Genomic DNA, 19959 nt, shown 5'->3' with positions numbered 1-19959 from the left:
ATTTTCATTATGTTCAGACTTACATTTACTATTTTTAACTTGAAGAATGTGCTGATCCATTTTCTCCCCTCAAACCTGTGTTTGATTGGCTGATGACTTGCGTTTTTTTTGGGTTTTTTTTTTAATTTACTGTATTTATTTTCTTATTATTTATTACTTTATTTCATATCTTTGTTTCTGCCTATGCAGACATTTTTCAGATAATCATACATTATTCATTGTCGAGGTAAAAAGTTTGCATTTTTTGTTAAGTTTAGCTGTGCTTGTGGACAAAAGCAGTAGTTTTTTTATTTTATTTTTTAATACCCTAAGAAGTTTTTTCAGTTATATAATTATTTATTTAGAGAACTAATGTTGAGTGATCTTAAGACAAAAGTTTATTTTTTTGCATTCCTGGATAGGTAGATAAGTATAGATTAAATTAGATTAGATTAGATTAGTTAGATTATTAACAAGTGTGTATATATTGTACGTGTTAATATAATCTATGTTCAAATATTGCAATTTCAATTTGCTAATAAATCTATACATTTATTCTAGAATTTTTGAAAATATTTCTTTAGTAGTTTTTGAAAACAGGTTTGAATCGAACCGAGTATCACATGAACCAATCCACATAAAAATTTAGTATAAGGCAATACAGATTTAATTTACATTGATCATTTAGCCTATCAATGATTTAGGTTCATATTCGTAAGAAATGTGGCTCTGACCCCCGTTCACCCAATCTGAGTGGTCTTATTAATGTCCCGGCCCCAGCAAAAAGTGTACATGCAGGTTATGCTGCTATATTGTCCCTACCAATGTTGAAACCAAACCTACGCATTTGATTGTAAATGTATTATATTGTGAATATTCTATCAATTAAAATACAAACAGTAATTTGTAAAGTGAAAAACATTTGTATTGAATTAATTTTAGTTATTTAAAAAAAAAAAAAGAAGGTATTTCTCATATAGTTAATCTGTTTTTGTAAACATAATCTGCAAATTACCCGGCCCATATGTAGGCTACATTTTAAAAAATGAAAGAAAAAGAGTGTTGCCCTTAATTAATCTATTTTCAGCATCGGAACTGAAAAGTCTAGGGGGGAGTAACAAGTGCATGTTGCAGAGCATGAAACTCTCCCATTGCTCTTGCCCTTTAAACCTCCGGGGGGGCGTCGTCCGGAGTGTACGTGTGGAACCCCACGCCTCTGCAGGCGCTGCTACTGCCCCAGACAGCGGATCACACAGGACCAACCGAGGTGCCCTCCCGGCCAGTGAGCTTGTCAAAAATGGTGAAATTAACGAACGTGAAGACAAAGCCGTACACGGACCAGAAACCCGGAACGAGCGGCCTGAGGAAGCGGGTGACTGTTTTCCAGCAGAACCAGCACTATGCGGAGAACTTCATTCAGAGCATTATCTCTGTCATCGAGCCTGCTGAGCGTCAGGCAGCCACTCTGGTGGTGGGGGGTGACGGCAGGTTCTTCATGAAAGACGCCATTCAGCTCATCGTTCAGATTGCAGCAGCCAACGGGGTCAGTAGGAGAATAAAAAAGCTCATTTTTTGGCGAGCTAATGTTAGCTTTAAGTTAGCAACCTAGGCTAATAGCCAAGTCGCGTCTCCAAAAAAGCAAATATCAGTTGTTTTTTAACACTTTTTTTTTTTTTAACTGTAAAATATATTTGGTTTACACACCATTAAACAGTTTTATTCACAACTCATATTAACCCTACAAGCAATGCACTGTAACCTACCTGTCAGCTGTTAGTCTATTACTTCATAGGATGGTATGCTATTTTTAGGAGTGATAGTGCTATGTCCTTGTGTTCTCTGGCATTTACATTTAAATAATGCATTATGTGCATTTTGTGAGGACAACAAATGTTTTAAATAGGCAATTACAGACAGCCAAACAGCAGATTTGCTCTCAGGCCACGAATGCCCTTGACATTTACGCAATGACATAAATACATTTAATATTCATTGCTAAAGGAGGCCCTTCGAATTGCTTTTGGGATGTTTCAGAAGCGAGTGCAAACAAGTTGAGGGGCGTTTCATAGGGAGCAGTATGTGGGGAGATGTTTGTTGGCCACGATGCAGATGCTTAAACACACGTGAGTCTGTAGGGGGCGTGACAGGGGGACGTGCCGCCTGTCACGTTTCTTGCCATAATGGAGCATGGAAATGGGTATAATTCCGATATTTTTGGTTGGCCTCCAACAAGCCTCAAGTAAAATTATTGAACGTATTTAACCTGCTTTATAGATTACTCTCAGTAAGGTGAATTGTGAAATCTATACTCGCTGCTTTTTCCTTAACAAATACTCATTCTGTCATCATGGGTACCACTTGTCCTCATGAGGGTCACAGGGATGCTGGAGCCTATTGCATCTGTCAATGGGCAGGAGGCTGGGTATACCTTTAGTCAGCTGAGCTCTAATTTGAAAGTGATGGAGCCAAATGGTGAATTGAGACTTTGACTCTCCCACTTGTATTTTTATTTAAAAATTAAATTAAAAAAAGAAAACACCACATTGTGACACCCCCCTCCCTTTTTTTCTATTCAAACACAACTAATCAAAAACAGTCAGTGCACCTCTACTGTTATGTGTAGATTTGGAGAAATTATGGCACCTGCTCGCGGACCACATAAAATATCAGGCGGGCATGATTTGACCAATGAAATCTTAAGTTTAACACTTGTGTTCTAAAATTTTGAGGTAGACACATACAATTATTTGACATTAGAATGATTACCAGCCGTTTGTTGAAATGTAAATGAGGTGTTTGAAATTATGTACTTAATCAATTAGAAACAATCCTTTTGGACGGGACTGCACAATAGAGTACCCCTACCTTACAGTCAAGAATTCCTGAGTTTGAATCTTTGCACTGGCCCTTTTCAAGTTCTCGCCAAGACTATGTACAGTGCTGGCCAAAAGTATAGGCACCCCTGCAATTCTGTCAGATAATGCTCAATTTCTCCCAGAAAATGACTGCAATTACAAAGGCTTTGGTAGTAATTTCTGCATTTATTTTGCTTGCAATGAAAAAAACCACAACATGAAAAAAAATTAAATCATTATCATTGTACACTAAACTCCAAAAATGGGCCGGACAAAAGTATTGGCACCCTCAGCCTATTACTGGACAGCACAACCTTTAGACAAAATAACTGCGACCAACCGCTTCCGGTATCCATCACTGAGTTTCTTACAATGCTCTGCTGGAATTTTAGACCATTCTTCCTTGTCCAATTGCTCCAGATATCTGAGATTTGAAGGGTGCCTTCTCCAAACTGTCATTTTCAGATCTCTCCACAGGTGTTCTATGAGATTCAGGTCTGGACTCATTGCTGGCCACTTTAGAAGTCTCCAGTGCTTTCTCTCAAACCATTTTGTAGTGCTTTTTGAAGTGTATTTTGGGTCACTGTCCTGCTGGAAGACCCATGACCCCTGAGGGAGACCCAGCTCTCTCACACTGGGCCCTACATTATGCTGCAAATTTTGTTGGTAGTCTTCAGACTTCATATGCCATGCACACGGTCAAGCAGTCCAGTGCCAGAGGTAGCAAGGCAACCCCAAAACATCAGGGAACCTCTTTCCTTTGAAGGCCTCGTTTTTTTTTCCCCCTATAAACTCTATGTTGATGCCTTTTCCCAAAAAGCTCAACTTTTGTCTCATCTGACCAGAGAACATTCTTCCAAAACAGTTTTTGCTTTCTCAGGTAAGTTTTGACAGACTCCAGCCTGGCTTTTTTATGTCTCTGGGTCAGAAGTGAGGTCTTCCTGGGTATCCTACCATAGAGTCCCTTTTAATTCAGACACTGTTGTTCCCTCGAACTGCAGGACGGCTTGAACTTGTTTGGACGTTAATCGAGGTTCTTTATCCACCATCTGCACAATCTTTCGTTGAAATCTCTCGTCAATTTTTCTATTCCGTCCATATCTAGGGAGGTTAGCCACAGTGCCATGGGCTTTACACTTATTGATGACACTGCGCACGGTAGACACAGGAACTTTCATGTCTTTGGAGATGGACTTGTAGCCTTGTAATTGCTCACAATTCCCCACAATTTTGCTCCTCAAGTCCTCTGACAGTTCTTCGGCCTTCTTGTTTTTCTCCATAGAATAGAATAGAATAGAATAGAATAGAATGCCTTTATTGTCATTACACAAGGTGTTATGAAATTCAAAGCTGCCCTATAGAGTGCACACACACTTACGCATAGAATGGACTAATAGTATATACAATCTTCAATATGCAAAATTTAAAAAAAAAAATGTATATATATATATATATATATATATATATATATATATATATTAGGGTTGTTCCGATCATGTTTTTTTGCTCCCGATCCGATCCCAATCGTTTTAGTTTGAGTATCTGCCGATCCCGATATTTCCCGATCCGATGGCTTTTTTTTTTTTGCTCCAGATTCAATTCCAATCATTCCCGATAATTTTTCCCGATCATATATGTTTTGGCAATGCATTAAGAAAAAAATTAATAAAACTCGGACGAATATATACATTCAACATACAGTACATAAGTACTGTATTTGTTTATTATGACAATAAATCCTCAAGATGACATTTACATTATTAACATTCTTTCTGAGAGGGATCCACGGATAGAAAGACTTGTGACTTAGTATATTGTGACTAAATATTGCCATCTAGTGTATTTGTTGAGCTTTCAGTAAATGATACTGCAGCCATTCAACCCAAATGCATGATGGGAAGTGGAACCATGACTGTGCGTAGTGCTACCAATTGATATATCTTCTCTGCGTTGGGAAATAACATAAGGTGTTAAGAAAAAGATCAATTGCTACCTTGCTTCCCCACATTGCTTCCCATGATATTTCTAATTGTAGGGAGAGGGTTTGTAGGGCTTTAGCCTATTAGAAAAAGGCTCAAAGGCTGCCAAAATTCACTCTACTCATTTTATGCTGCATTTGATCTCTCTATATACTGTCGGTAAAACGGCGCCATTACAGATTGAGCGCGTCAATGCGTGAGTGGGTTGTGCAACGCATGCATTAATTACGTTAAATATATTAACGTGATACTTTTTTTTTTTTAAATTACCGCCGTTATCAGGATAAATTTGATAATCCTACCTTAAGCCTAAACTAAGGACCCTGGATGAGTGTAACATATTATGTCTGTAATGTTAAATACAATTAGAAAACGATTTAATTAAAAAAAAAAAAAATTATATATATATATATATATATATATATATATATATATATTAAAAGAAGGCATGGCCGATATTTTTTTGCCGATTCCGATACTTTGAAAATGACGTGATCCCGATCGATCGGGGTATCTCTAATATATATATGTACACAACACAAGATAAAACAATATAAAATGCATCAGAGAGGAGTCAATGACTTGTAGTTGTGATACTCTTGTGGTAAGGGTAAAGTGAAGATTTCAGTTTGAGTTACAGTATGAGTCCATTTGTAGATCGCCGCAGTAGTATAGGTAAAGTGACGTGTGATAGCTTTCAGTAATAAATATTGGTTATTAACAGTGCAAAAAAAAAAAAAATACAGTTTACAAATTACGATATGTTACTCAGTGCAGACTGGAGTTGAGTATTGTGACAGCTTTAGGGAAGAAGCTGTCTCTAAGTCTGTTTGTTCTGGCCGATATAGATCTGTATCGCCTGCCAGAGGGTAGCAGGTTGAACAGATGGAAGCCGGGGTGTGTGGTGTCCTTTATTATGCTTTTTGCTCTGTTCAGGCATCTGGAGGCGTAGATGTCAGCCAGGGAAGGCAGGGATTTGCCGGTGATCTTTTGGGCTGTGTTGGTCTCCCTCTGCAGTCTTTTCCTGTCTGCCACTGTGCAGCTTGAGTATCACACTGACACAGCGTAGGTCAGCAGGCTCTCTATGGTGGAACAGTAGAAGGTCACCAGCAGGCTTGTGCTCAGTTGTCCCTTTTTGAGCACTCTGAGAAAGTGTAGCCGCTGTTGGGCCTTCTTGACCAAGGCTGACGTGTTGGTTGACCAGGATAAGTCCGCAGAGATATGGACCCCTAGAAATTTGAATGACTGCACTCACTCAATACATAGACCTTTGATTTACAGGGGGGCAGGAGTGGTGCTGTTTGTCCGGAAGTCCAGGATGAGTTCCTTTGTTTTGGAGATGTTTAGTGCCAAGTTGTTAGTTGCACACCACCTCTCCAGGTTCAGGACCTCATTCCTGTAGGCCCCCTCATTTTCCTCTGTTATCATCCCCACCACTGTTGTGTCGTCAGCGAATTTAACGATGATGTTCTCCGGGTGGCAGGGGCTGCAGTCATATCTGTAGAGCAAGTACAAGAGTGGGCTCAGCACACAGCCTTGCGGTGAGCCAGTGCTGAGGGTGCGGGTAGATGAAAGGTGGCGGCCCAGTTTCACCTGTTGGGTGCTCAGTGTGTTACACACAAGGACACAGGACAGAGGCTGAGTCACGTTTAATCCATTTTAACTGGCTGCAAGTGTGATTTAGTTACTGCCACAACTTATGTGCCACAGGTAATTAACAGGTGCTGTTAATTACACAAATTGAAGAAGCATCACATGATTTTTCAAAGTGTGCCAATACTTTTCTCCAGCCCATTTTTGGAGTTTTGTGTAAAATGATGATGATTTAATTGTTTCCATTCTATTTTGTGGGGTTTTTTTTCATTGCAAGCAAAATAAATGAAGATGTTACCACCAAAGCATTTGTAATTGCAATCATTTTCTAGGGAAAATTGAGCATTATATGACAGAATTGCAGGGGTGCCTATACTTTTGGCCAGCACTGTACTTGTCTTCCTCATACATTGGAAAAAAAACCACAATAATTATAGGGTCACCGACAACTCAAAGCTGTCCATTGGTATGAAAGTGAGCATGAACAGTTTGTTTATATGTGTCCTGCGATTGACTGGCAGCCAGTCGAGGGGGTATCCTGTCTCCCTATCCCCCCTATCCCTATAGACCCTACTCACCTACGTCACAAAATGACGTGTCGCTGTATCCGGCCGCCATATTGTCCATCATTTTTTTAGCCCTATTCTCAATGGTTTCAATTAGTCGTGCAATTTAAAGAGCAATTCATAGAAGCCCCAGTGTTATCTGACGCTGTAAACTCATTGGATGCGTTGCATAAGAGGCGTTATTTGGAAAAGCTTCAGTTTATCCATTCGCCAGATCCATATTTGATGCCTAAATCGATGTTTTTCGACCCGCTGTCTCCGCCGTCGCTGCCTAACATCTGCTACCCTGATATTTACAACTATCTTGTCCACACAAAATCAGCCTATTCTCACGAAAGTTTGAAAAACTTTAAGAGCTTGGAGGCTTATAAATACTTCGTTGCTGGTTGGGGGAAACAGGTCCTCGTCCACGAAAATTCGGCAGGAATCTATCTTGTGCTCGGGAAGGTGAGTTACGAAATTTTCAATTCAAAATCTTTTGTTCTTGCTAACATCCACTGTCAAGTCTAATGTATTTCATGTCATTTGTCAATGGAGCTAGGGCTTTTGATGTTAATATGGTTAAGCGATAGCACTCTCACTACATACATATATAATGTGTAGTAAATATGAAGTGCGATAGCACTACTCCAGATTGTCCCTAGTTGAATTTATTTTTTAGCTTTTGACCTCAATAGTGAAATTGTAAATTAATTGTATGACAACTGTCTTATTATCCCCTTATAATTATATATTTTCAGGTAGTTCATTCACAAGCCCAAAACCCTCTAAATATATATTAAATGCATCTTACCAGATATAAAATGACTACTACATAATCTGTGGTAATCGTTTGGAACCCAGTTTTCTCGTCGAATTGCAGCAGCCCATCTCGCTCCGGGTCTCTCGGAATCCGGTAGAACTTCAAGTCTCTCCGTCTATCTTCTCTGTTATTGCAACCGACCGCCACACACGCCTTCACCATTTTGATTATTAATGTTAACGAGCAGAAAAACACGCCATAATAGGAGGAATTTACGTAGCGGTAATGCATCAACAGTGATGAGTTGACGGACAATATGGCGCGGGGGCGTGGTTGTGACGTCATGTGAGTAGGGTCTATTGTCAACTGGGACAGGCTCCAGCTCACCCTCAACCCTTTTGATTGGACTGTCGTTAATTTAGATTTAAATGTTCAGTTATATTGCAACGGTATTTTTCTAGTGGGTAGTTTGATTGTGGTGACACTTCATTTCATCTTAAATAACTTGTAGCTGAACTGACCAATTAAGTTTCGGTACACTGACAAGCAGTAGCCTTTAGGAAATTGATGGATGCACTGTATGCAGTATGTATACAATATGTAGATAGTAATCAGGCAAATGCCATTTTGATTTGTTATCATTAATGGCTTAAGTTGCCCACACACACAAAAAAGAGAATGGTACTAAACTTGATGTTGACATCAGTGGCTTGTTAAGAAATGAGGAAGTGGGGAAATTGCATCAATATTTACCTTGCTACTTCATTTTAATTAGAGTTCCTCTTGTGTTGTGCTTTTTAAACGATGTTAGGCAATAGACGTTCAATCTATTTTAACTGGAAGGGACAATCGAATGACTGTCAATAGGTGTGTAAAAATCAAATTTCCCTCCTGTACTAACTACCACAACACACACTCCACACCAGGGGTGCCCATTACCTCAATCGTGATCGACTGGACCATCGCACCGCTGGGGGTAGCTCGCAGCATCAAAAAATATATATATTATTTTTTAATGCACGTAATTAATTATGTTGCATGGGCGGCTTAACCTCATATGTTGCTCACACAACATAGTTACAATGTATATATTTATATATTTATTATTGGGGGGAGAACCACCAGCCTTGTTAAGGTAGTTCGTGGAAAGTTTTCTCCTTGAAAAGTAGATCTTGGAGCAAAAAACAATGAGCCCCCCCACTCTACTCACATACTCTGTTACCTGGGCTGGCAATGAATAAGTTAAGCTAACAATAACTTTCAATAGATGTCCACTCTAGTGACCACTGTCTCTGAAAGTGTTAAATGAAGCAAACCCTAAATATTTTATTATTTATTATTATTAATTATAGTCAATATCCAAAAAGACGTTCAAACTTTTGAATATAAAGATTTGTGCTTCTTCCTGCAGATTGGTCACCTTGTGATTGGTCAGGATGGCATCATGTCCACACCAGCTGTGTCCTGTGTGATCCGCAAGATGAAGGCAGTTGGCGGGATTATCCTCACAGCCAGCCACAATCCAGGTGGCCCCAACGGAGACTTTGGGATCAAGTTCAACATTTCCAGTGGAGGTGAGGGAAGAACTATCACAATTTTAGCCTCTGTACATTTGAGCATTTATACATTTCACTCTTGGCTTGAGTGGAATCAGTCCTGAGTTAGGATTTTTTTTTTACCAATTTCACCAATTCTTTATCTTCCACTGTCTGTAGGGCCTGCTCCTGAAGGCATTACAAACAAAATTTTTGAGATCAGCAAGGGCCTACAGGAATATCATATCTGCCCAGAGCTTAAAGTGGATTTGTCAAAGATTGGCAAACAGACCTTTGAAGTCGAGAGTTTCAAGCCTTTCACTGGTATTTTCTTTTTTAAGTTTTAATATATCAACTGTGCTTCAAAGCTACATTCAAGATTTGTGTGTGCGTATTTTAAAATGACCACACACTCTGAAGATTTGCAAACTTCTAAGACTTTATTCACTGTTTTATATAATTTCTGCCCTAGTGGAAATCGTGGATTCTGTTGAGGCCTATGCAGATATGCTGAGGGGGATCTTTGACTTTGCTGCACTGAAGAACCTTCTCTCTGGAGCCAATCACATAAATGTCCGCCTGGATGCAATGCATGGAGGTCCAAAACAACACTGAAGTTTCAGTATATTTTGCATGCATGTTGTTTATTGAATCACATCAACTTGTATAGATGCATATCATATTGTGGTTTGTGTGTGAATGTGTGTGTGTGTGTGTGTGTGGGGGGGGGGGGGGGTTGTATATGTATATTTAATAATTAAACTCATGTAGAGATTAAAATGTTTCAATTGTGCTTTTTTTCAGTTGTTGGTCCCTACGTAAAGAAGATAGTCTGTGAGGAGTTGGGTTCTCCGGCCAACTCTGCTGTGAACTGTGTGCCTAAGGAGGATTTTGGCGGGCATCACCCTGACCCAAACCTTACTTATGCTGCTGACCTGGTGAACGCCATGAAAGGCGGAGAATATGACTTTGGTGCAGCTTTTGATGGTGATGGTGTAAGTCGCAATTAAGATTTTAAACTGAACTTGGAAAGTTAAAAATTGTTTCCTTGTGGGTCGATAGCTAAAATATACCTCCGATTTTTCCTTCGTTTGATGCAGTACTTCTCAAATAGTGGGGCAGAGTGATGCTGGTGGTGGCCAGTGTTTTTCATAACGGCCTTAGAATAGTTGATGCAGTACTTCTCAAATAGTGGGGCAGAGTGATGCTGGTGGTGGCCAGTGTTGTTAATAACGGCCTTAGAATATAATGGCGTTACTAACAGCGTTATTTTTTTCAGTAGTGAGTAATCTAATTAATTACTTTTCTCATCTTGGCAACGCCGTTACTGTTACTGAGGATGGAAAGGCGTGCGTTACTATGCGTTACTATGTTGGTTGAATGATGCGGGAAAAGTCTGAGGGAAACGGACTAACGGAGACGACAGAGCAGGAGGGGGGAGGAGGCAATAGAGTTTTGACGCCGTTGCAAACGCGATTTTAGGTGGCTCCAATAATACCTGACTGTAGCCGATAGCCTACAAACTACGCCAACATGATACTACGGTAGATATCACATATATATAGAACTTGATGCAAAATGACAGACACGGCGGTGTTCGCGACATGTATAGAGAACTAGATGCGTTAGTAAACAGCCGCCATCTTAAAGCAGTAGACTTCTCAGTAGGCTCTGTTGTTGAGAACCTTCCTAGCGAACTTAAGTAACTTTTTATCTAAAATACTCCTAAATCGGCAAAATCTTGACTTGAATCTATCTTTTAGTGATGAACAGTGTTGGGAGTAACGCCGTTATAAATAACGCCGTTGCGTAACGGCGTTATTTTTTCAATAACGGGGTAATCTAACTAATTACTTTTTCCGCCGTTACCGTTACTGACGGTCAAAAGCGGTGCGTTACTTACTCTGAATAAATTGAAGAAACTACCAGCCGTGTCGAGTCGAGACTCTGCTCTGTTGATTTGTCATCCAAGACTTGGGGTGCGTTCAGGTTCGAGAATAGCGCACGTACTTCTGACTCCAAGCTGTTTGTCCCTGCTCATTCAATTAGACAATGCTTTCCAAAGTTTGGTAATGTTTCTGCGTTTGCTACACCTGATGCTAGCCTCGTTCCCATCTCCCACTGTCAGCCAGCAATAATTCTGCTTCCATCTTGAGGACGGCAGACGCTTTGAAGGTGACATGAATTGTTGGGAAACGGGCCTAACTGAATGCAGCCCCTCGAGAGATGTGATGGAAGTGATTGTGATTGGCTGAGGGTTAGAGTCATGTGTCTTGGTAAGCCAATCAGAGCCGGTTATTTCACAAGCAACCCGGAACAGCGTGTGCGGCAAACACACACAGTCACACACGCAAAACAGATGCACAGGGTTGGGATGGCAGAGCATTCAGAAGAAAAATTGTCCTTCAAGAGGTGAAGATATAGACACTATTTCAAGTTTGTCGAAATGAAAGGAAAGAACCTGCATGTAATGTGTAATTTATGTCCCGGGGCAAAGCTTTTGTCGACATCTGTGGTAAGCAATTCAAATCTGCTGAAGCACCTAACAAGTTAACTGCCAGTCTGTTCTTCTCTATTCCACTGACTCCAATACTGCTCAGAAAATTTCAAATTCTTTGACATACAACAAGTTCTTTTTAAAGTAACGGAAATAGTTACTTTCCCTGGTAACTAGTTACTTTTACTATAGAGTAATTCAGTTACTAACTCAGTTACTTTTTGGAAGAAGTAGTGAGTAATGTAACTAATTACTTTTTTAAAGTAACGTGCCCAACACTGGTGATGAAACAGTTTTAAAACGCTCACATGTCGAAAATAGACAGAAGGGAACTAATGCAATAATGGGAGCAATTTTAACGGTTGATTCACAACATTAAATGACCTCCAAACATAGCAAAGGTTACTATCTAGTTATCGCAATATTTGCAATACCCCTGTGTCTACTTAAGTTTAGGGTAAAGAATTGAGCTAGAGCCAGTTGTCCCAAAAACCCTTTCAACTTCACATAGTGTGACCTATGTTTTTTTTTTTTTTTAAAACATGAAAATTATCACCAGCTACTTAACCAAGTAACTAATTACTCTTATATTCAGGTAAATGAGTTACTAACACAATTATTTTTTGGAGAGAAGTAATTTGTAACTGTAAATAATTACGTTTTTTAAAGTAAGATAAATAACACTGGTGGTGGCGCATGTGACCTCGGGGATCATACTTTTTTGCTGTACTAGAATAAAGTGTATTTGCACATCCACTCAGTGGGTGGCAGTGGCGCTTTCATTTTCAGAGTGTGTGCAGTATTTTTAACCAAACAAGGGCACACAGCAAAGAGCAGTTGAGATGTGAAGAGTTAAGATGATGAAACGTGCCGAATATTGCCAACAATAGTTCCGCTTTGTCAGTGTTACATCAGTAAACCAGCGAGTACTGTTAGCATCATATAAGGTGGTATACCAAGTTGCTCAGTGCAAAATAACCCCACACCACAGCAAAGGAGCTGATACTGGCTGCAGCAAAAATAAAAACTGTCCCTCTGTCCAATGACACTCGTTTTTGTTCTATTAATTTTTGTTTTTCCGGTCAAATTGTTTGGCATATTGTCCTCACGAGTTAATGTTGCTAATCAATATGAATTTATTATTATTTATTGATTTTATTGAATTTTATTTTTCGGTATCAAATGGTCAGAAAATGTACCTTAAGTGTATTTTTACAGTTTGGATGTGACTTTTTTTGTACTTAGGGCAATGTTATGAAGAGGTGTACTTATAATAATAAATAATCATTTTATAGACAAATGATACTATTTACAGTGGCGGGCAGAGAGAGATTTGGCCAGGCGCGAAACGTTTACGTCTTCTTGGGGCGTCATAGAAACTAATTCAGAAGCACTAGTTTAATTGAAAAGCGTAACCAAATCGACTACGGTAATTATTATAGTTATTTTGCATACTTGTTGGATAGATGGTAGCAGATTATAGTCCAAATAAAGCAGTAACTACAGTTTCACTACTCATGATTTTAAATTGTGACACTTATTTGTCTTTTGATTGATTGTTTTCTGTCTGGGATTGATCCTTGTGTGTCTCTGCCCCCCTTTCAGGACCGCAACATGGTGCTCGGTAAACACGGATTTTTCGTGAACCCGTCAGACTCAGTGGCTGTTATTGCCGCGAACATTACCAGCATTCCGTACTTCCAAAAGACTGGTGTGAAAGGACTGGCTCGCAGTATGCCCACTAGTGGAGCCCTGGACAAGTACACATCACAAAACTTAAATACACCCAAAAGTTCTATGCTGCATATTAATTTTTTGAAAATATTTTGTTTTGGTTCTAGTGTGGCTAAAGCACTGAAAATGCAACTATATGAGACTCCAACAGGCTGGAAGTTCTTCGGGAATCTGATGGATGCAGGGAAACTGTCACTTTGTGGAGAGGAGAGCTTTGGCACTGGTTTGTAAAATTTTGTATTTAACGCAGCACACTTGAAATTAAAAGGCTGCAAGTACCCCTTAAAGCCCCTTTTCCTTGTTTTCTGTCAAACAACCAGGCTCCGATCATATTCGGGAGAAAGATGGCCTGTGGGCAGTACTTGCATGGTTGTCAATCTTAGCCAATCGGAAACAGAGCGTGGAAGACATCATGAAGGATCACTGGCAAAAATTTGGCAGAAACTTCTTCACCAGGTAGAAGCAGATGTGACCTTGTTCCATTACATGCTGTCTTTTTTTCAGCATCAAATGCTTGATACAATGATATGGTATTACTTACAAAGTGGGGAGCCGATAAGGGGGGCAGAAAGGGAAGTAGGGGCCCAGAAAGGCCCCTAGTCACATTCTAATACTGGCAAAAATATGACGCTACTATTAATTTATATATAATATACCGTATTGACCCGAATATAAGACGGCCCTGATTATAAGACGACCCCCTCTTTTTCAAGACTCAAGTTTGAAAAAAAGACTTTTTGAACACCAAATTAATTTTCATACAGAAAATAATTACAGTACATCTGAAACAAATGATTATAACAATATATTTGAGAGAAAAAGCATGTTATTCTGCCTCATGTAAAACTTAAGATCTGAACATTTAAATATGTAAACTAAAGTGCAATCACATTCGTAAATGAATGGCTTCTGGTTTTTGAAATGTAAATAAACCAATCCATTGTGATAAAACAACAAAATTGCAATAACTGCATTAACCATCAAAGTGAAGTCGAACTGTAACTGTAGTCTTTAAACAAATTTGAATAAGGAAAAACATTGCAATAAAATAATGCAAGCTGAGAGAACATTGATTCAATGATATCTAGCGCCATCTAGCGTCGTGAATGGGTATAACATCTAGACCACGTATATAAGACGACCCCCACTTTTTCAGTCTCATTTCAATGCAAAAAACACCGTCTTATACTCGGGCCAATACGGTATATTATTTACAATGCAGTGGTAGCACTTCTCCATGCAGCTCTACCGGACCATTTTTTAACTCTTTCACTCCCAGCCATTTTCACCAGAGCAAGGCCCTTCGCTCCCGGCCGTTTTTTCTGGATTTTGACTGATTTTGCAAGGCCCACAGAAAATTCTGTTCTATTGCGATATGAACTTTGAACCCACCAAAAGAAAGATTAGACTCTCTTCTTTCAGCAGAAAAAAAAGTAAGTTTGTATCTTGTTCCATTCTTTAGAAATCAGCATTAGAAAATAGCTTAGTTTGAGCAATTTTCCCATTTCTGATGAAAAAAACGGAGAAAATGAGCTTTTTGTAAACGCATACATTTCAAACATAACTTTGACTTTAGCAAAGCTATTTTTTGCATTAGTTACATCCCAAACATCTGAATAATGTTTTCCTTTTACAAAATAACATGAACAACCAGCCAAATAGAGCTTTTGATAGCAAAGTAGCAATTTATTCACACATGACTACTGAGAGATGACGGTTTGTCGCCGAGATGACGCCGTTGTCGCCATGTCAGTCGTGTAAACTTTTCCCTCATCGTTGTCTGTCTCACAAAGATGGATTATTTTTGCATTTCTGCGGGGTCTGCTTGGCGAGTCCCTCCACGGGGGGTTTCACTCGTTTTGCACGATCGTCCAGCGCCTGGCGTCCCAGGCGTCCTCTCGTTGTTTTGTCCGGTCGGAGCGCCGCCTGGGCTCCTCCGCCAGCGCTCTAACAATGCTGGCCGGCCGTTCACTGCTGATGAATCGGCTTGCCTGGTCATCCAAAATGTGCTACTGCCCTCCAGTGGCCAGTTTTATTGCTTTAAAATTGGTTTGGAGCCTTGTTCTTTGTTTCTAAGTTAGAGCGGAAGCTATATATGCTTCTTATAAAAAAAAAAAAGCAAAAGACGTATAAATACGTAATCGGGACACTGAAGCATTTGGAAATAGAACGTATTTATACGGTTCTGGGAGCAAATGAGTTAATTTAAAATGGGTCTGCCGTGCCACTGAATCAATGCAACTGCAGCAGTATTTCGGTCTGTGATTAGGTGAGAGACTGCAAAATTCCCTGAAATTCTTAATTCTTTTTTTTATTAGGGAATTTTGCAAGAATGAATCTAAATTCCATTGAATTGAGAGTGTTGAGTGTTTTCCCGACCAAGTCACTGACATGTTGTTCTTTTCTCATAAATGAGAAATGGCAGCCAAAACGTCGATTAAAATGTGCAGTTTTACTATATGTAAACAATATAAAATGTTTCGCCAGACATAACATCAGCTTTACAATGGCCAAGTAATGTTTATTTTAATGGGGCCCAAAATCTCTACTGGCTATCCTGAGTTTGTCTCTTTTTACCCTTAACATAGTCCATCTCCCCAGAATTTTTGACATCCTTGAGTTTGAAATTGACCTAAATAGTTTTTCATCAACTTTCTTGGAAAACTTTAAATATAGTGTATTTTTTCCTTTAAAACTAGACAAACAGTATGTTTGATGTAAGGCACAGTGGGAAAATGGTTAGCATGACCGCCTCACAGTTCTGAGATTGTTGGTTCAATCTCGGCTCCAGCCTCACTGTGTGGAGTTTGTGATCCCCGTGTCAGCGTGGGTTTTCTCCGGGTCCTCCGGTTTCCTTCCACGCTCAAAAAACATGCATGGCAGGCTGATAAAATACTCCAAATTTTCTGTAGGTGTGCATGTGTGCGTGAACTGTTGTTTGTCTATGTGCCCTGCAACTGACTGGAAACTAGTTCAGGGTGTACCCCACCTTCTATCTGTAGTTAGCTGGGATAGGCTCCAGCGCCCTCGTGAGGAAAAGCGTTTTGGAAGATGGATGGATGAATGAATGTTTAATAGAACTTTGGTGTTGTAATATGTTTTTTCCCCTCTAAAATATCTCCTGTATGGGGTCCCGAACACCAAAAGAACCCCTGTAAAGAGGAATGTAATGCAATTTCAATAGTTTAACCTGGAAATGAATGTTTATAATCATGCATATGTTCTTGACACTGCATACACACGCATCCTCCTAAATTACAAAGAAATGTCATTTAGTCAAAATCAATGTAGTGCTTACTCCCCCTAGTGGTATTAGTGGGATTTATGGAATGCCGGTATAATTTTTTTGATTCTGCGTATGAGTAGGAAGACATCTTTTATGTGATGCACTGTATTAACTACTTCTTCTTTTAGAAATAGAAATATGGATTAACTTCAGTACACACATACTTTTCCTTCAGGTATGACTATGAGGAGGTTGACTCAGATGCTGCCAACAAGATGATCAAGGATCTAGAAACAGCAATGTTCAGCCCATCCTTTGTGGGGAAGAAGTTCTCATCGGGTGATAAGACATATGAAGTGGCAATAGCTGACAACTTTGCCTACACAGATCCTGTGGATGGAAGTGTTTCCAAAAACCAGGTCGCGAATCTGGAAGTTGTTGAGCTACCTGCATTGCCAGATGTTTTTTTTAAAATTTAGTAGTCAGCTATACATCCACCCCACAACTACAAAACATACTTTCTGCATTTTGTTTTCACCCCTCATTTATTCACTTTTCTGTGCCCACAGGGCCTTAGGATTATCTTCGCTGATGGTTCTCGAATTATTTTCCGTCTGAGCGGCACGGGCAGTGCAGGTGCAACTGTCAGACTGTACATTGATAGCTATGAGAAGGACCCCCAGAAAATTTACCAGGATCCTCAGGTGAGAACCTTTCAGTTCGTAGTGTTGAGAAGGCATCCATTCAATACCAATTGTCCTCATTTAGTCGGTTAGTGAGCAGCTATTCCACCTAGTAAATGATAAATGAATAGTACAAATATCAAACATTACATTTCAATTATTTTGAATTAGATTTGACTTTTCCTCTGATTGGTTTGGGCAGACCACCATAGTCTTTGATCTATATTTTAATATATTTATTTGTATTATTTGCACAGACACAGGACACAGCCTTTTTTTGTGAATAAAGTCTCAGTGGCACATTTAAGATACATATTGCGTTTTTATCCATATTTAATAAAGGCATGGTTTTAATCTATTACTCCAAGCATTTTTCTCCATTTATGCCACTGTGACACTGATGTCCAAATTTTTCCACCTTAATTAGAAAAATACTAGATTACCAACCAAACTATGTAAACATGCATAATCTGGTAAATGTACAGTCCACTTGTGTCCTAGAATTGATATAAAATTGTGAGTGTCTAGAACCACATACTGTGTGTTTAGCAGTGTTGTTCATAACGGCGTTAGAGTATAACGGCATTACTAATGGTGTTATTTTTGTCAGTAGTGAGTAATCTAAATGATTACTTTTCCCTTTTTTGCAATGCCATTACCGTTACTGAGGATATAAAGGCGTGCGTTACTATGCGTTACTACGTTGGTTGAATGACGTGAGAAATGTCTGAGAGACACGGAGAGAGCAGAGCGGGAGAGGGGAAGAGGGGAAAGAGGCTTGTTACGCTATCGCAAACGCGATGCTAGGTGGCTCGGAGCATTAACATAGCATTCGCATTTCCGCTAGCATTAGCATTTAGCATGGCGAGCGTCATGTTAAACGCTCAGGAAACTTTTTACATACAGTTTGTGGCGTTCAGATGGGTACAATTGATTGAAAATAATGGACTGCTTTCCTGTTCAGTATGCATTATCATCACCAAGTGTGTGTTGTCCTTGTAGATACTACAATATAATAATGATTTGTTTTTGTTTTTTATTACCAAAAATAGTCACTTGCCCTAAACTTTTCTTTAATGACGTATCCATAAACTGTGCGTGAGTTTTCTTTTTTATCAAAACAACTAGAGCAAAGGTTGAAGAGGGAGGAGATTCAAGCCTCACCTTCATATTGAAAAATATATCTCTATATATTAGAGGTGTGATGTTACAAGTCACGGTTCGGTACAACAGGAAAAAGGCTTTTTTTTCTCACAACGTTTGAAAGTTAAAGTTTGTATACCATTACACTCTTATATAGGTGAAATTTTAAAAATGTAAAAAGGGTGACGTGTGTTTTTTTGTTTTGTTTTTTTTTTTTTGAATGAAAAGGAGTTCAATTCAATCAGTTACTATAAACATATTTGATGTGCAAGACGTTATAGAATGGATCGTGTAATAACGTGTAGAACATGAAAAGTAATTTTAGTTAATTTGCCGAGTAACTAATTACTCTTACGTTGAGGAAACTTAGTTACTAACACAATTACTTTTGGGGAGAAGTCCTTTGTAACTGTAATTAATTACTTTTTTAAAGTAAGATTGACAACACTGGTGTTTAGTTCCAGGTTGTTTGCAAAAATCAAATGGTTGTATGGGCATGTAAATTAAAAAGAAAGTCACATACTTAGTTTGTGTGTATTGTGGCTCTGTCCAGGTGATGTTGGCACCCTTGGTCGACATCGCCTTGAAGATTTCACAGCTTCATGAAAAGACTGGACGTACCGGCCCCACTGTGATCACATGATTCCATTGCCAAGTTGCCTCCACTCCCAATATGCAATGAAAAAACCTTTTTTTCCCTCAAATTTCACATGCCTGTACAGTATCTTACTTTAGTCATTGGCCCAACTAAAATCCAAATGGACAAAGTGCAGGGCTAGGTTGACACTGCCATTATCTCAGTCTTTGATGTGTGGAATTTTCGCTAAAAAGGGAAAGTTGTTATTTGAGCTTCTTTCACATAGACAACTTGAGAAATGTTGACTGAAACTGAAGTGTTCATTTTATAGCATTTCCATTGTGTTTGGAAGAAAATTAACATCTAATGCATGATTTAATATGTTGTCCATTTCTGTTGCCAAACACTCTTGCTGACTGACTAAAAATCAGAAAGTTGGGGCCTGTTTTATTCTCCTAGTCTTTCTCCTTTGTCGACCTGGTGCCTTCTTTTGTTCATGCCATACAGAACCATAAAATCCCAGAGAAAGCAATGTAAAGTTAACATGATGCACAAAGAGAATATAAAAAAAATAAAGTAACATTTATGGTCATTAGTAATTGCAGTCCTGTTTTGAAATACAGAATACGCTGGATACTGATACGGTGGAATCAAACATCACTAATGCTATGGTTTATTATTTTTAAGAAACCATACAGTGCTGGCCAGAGGTATTGGCGCCCCTGCAATTCTGTCAGATATCATGCAAAATTTCTCCCTGGAAATTACAAATGCTTTGGTAGTAATATCTTCATTTATTTTGCTTGCAATGAAAAAACACTAAAGAGAATGAAAAAAAAAAAAATCATTT

General features: G+C 39.1%; 1 protein-coding gene across 1 annotated transcript; it reads left to right on the top strand.

Annotated features, from left to right (window-relative positions):
• The first annotated feature begins 1145 nt into the window (after positions 1-1145).
• On the top strand, positions 1146-19704 carry pgm1 (phosphoglucomutase 1). The gene is made up of 11 exons (XM_057840841.1): positions 1146-1522; positions 9126-9288; positions 9430-9573; positions 9722-9847; positions 10054-10244; positions 13352-13506; positions 13588-13703; positions 13801-13936; positions 16942-17125; positions 17276-17410; positions 19086-19704. The coding sequence occupies exons 1-11, from the start codon at positions 1277-1279 to the stop codon at positions 19173-19175; spliced, it is 1686 nt and encodes a 561-aa protein (XP_057696824.1). The 5' UTR covers positions 1146-1276; the 3' UTR covers positions 19176-19704.
• Positions 19705-19959: the final 255 nt, after the last annotated feature.

Source organism: Corythoichthys intestinalis, chromosome 7 (genome assembly GCF_030265065.1).
Source record: "Corythoichthys intestinalis isolate RoL2023-P3 chromosome 7, ASM3026506v1, whole genome shotgun sequence".
Taxonomy (NCBI): domain Eukaryota; kingdom Metazoa; phylum Chordata; class Actinopteri; order Syngnathiformes; family Syngnathidae; genus Corythoichthys; species Corythoichthys intestinalis.
This window is presented reverse-complemented; position numbering and strand designations above follow the sequence as displayed.

What these genes read in the sequence shown, in the direction of transcription:
- pgm1 (XM_057840841.1), top strand. Translation starts at nt 1,277, where the DNA reads ATGGTGAAATTAACGAACGTGAAGACAAAGCCGTACACGGACCAGAAA. An exon ending in GTTCAACATTTCCAGTGGAG is followed by an intron (nt 9,289 to 9,429) that starts GTGAGGGAAGAA and finishes CACTGTCTGTAG; the next exon opens with GGCCTGCTCCTGAAGGCATT. An exon ending in AAATTTACCAGGATCCTCAG is followed by an intron (nt 17,411 to 19,085) that starts GTGAGAACCTTT and finishes GGCTCTGTCCAG; the next exon opens with GTGATGTTGGCACCCTTGGT.